Here is a 949-nt window from a genome sequence, read left to right as displayed (position 1 = left end):
TGCATTACAGGATTTAGACCCTTTCTACATAATCAGCAGCCTTTTACCTGGTAAGAGTCTTGTGTCTGGGGCCAACTGGGGTATTAGACCATTGTTTGCCTTTCTCATGTGTAGGGGAGCGGGTCAGGTGAACATGTCTCTGTTCTGCCACGAGCATTCCAAGTTCCTGAGCCATTATCTTATATAATTTTATATTTTATCATTTCAACTTATAGCCCTCCCTCCCCGCAATGCAGTTCTCAGGGCGGCTCACAAATAGGCATACGCCAACACATAAAACAGTTAAAACCATAAAAACCATTATTACAAAATCACAACATGTTAAGTGCTCTAGATGTTCTAAAACAAAGACTTTCACCAAGATGGCGTGTCTTAGATGGTATCTCCACGTGGCGCTGTCGTTCTCCTTTCCCAGGGCCAGTTAATAACGATGGTATGATAGTGGCGGCTCCTACCCAAAGACCTGGCGGAAGAGCTCCGTCTTACAGGCCCTGCGGAACTGCGCCAGTTCTTAACAGTTATGTTAAGAATTGCGTATGAAGCCTGGACAGAGTGCTGTTCTGGGCGTTCCGCGTTCAGAGTACCCAGTGATTTTTGAAACGTAATTCTCAAGGACCTGGGGGCCCAGTTTGGATTAGGAGTGCATGTAGAGGGGTTTACGCCTCCTCCCCTCAATCTGAAATGGCCTCGAAGAGCTCCCTGTGGAAACAGGCCATCTTGAAGGATCCTGAAGCTGGTTCATGTTTCCTTGTTTGCAGTAATCTCCATGGAAGAAGAAGAAGAACATGCCGTTGAGTTACAGCCAGGGCTCATTTCGTAGAAAAAGAGGTGCAGGAGCTCATTAGCATAACTCATTAGCATATGCCATGCCCCCTGACATCACCGGAAGTGTGTCAGAAGGCAACACCCACCGCTCAGGCTCCACTGGACTGTTTTGGATTGCTAGCTA

The 949-nt window shown here is 47.1% G+C and overlaps 1 protein-coding gene across 1 annotated transcript in view; it reads left to right on the top strand.

Moving 5' to 3' along the window:
- CHUK (conserved helix-loop-helix ubiquitous kinase) overlaps positions 1-949 on the top strand; it is a 53240-nt gene that overhangs the window by 20940 nt on the left and 31351 nt on the right. Inside the window, exon 8 of the mRNA XM_015419921.1 lies at positions 115-127. Coding sequence (XP_015275407.1) covers positions 115-127 — 13 coding nt within the window. The remainder of the gene's footprint in view (positions 1-114; positions 128-949) is intronic.

This window comes from Gekko japonicus, unplaced genomic scaffold (genome assembly GCF_001447785.1).
Source record: "Gekko japonicus isolate JY-2015 unplaced genomic scaffold, Gekko_japonicus_V1.1 scaffold3590, whole genome shotgun sequence".
Taxonomy (NCBI): domain Eukaryota; kingdom Metazoa; phylum Chordata; class Lepidosauria; order Squamata; family Gekkonidae; genus Gekko; species Gekko japonicus.
Note: the sequence above shows the minus strand (reverse complement) of the source record. Positions and strands in the feature narration are given on the sequence as shown.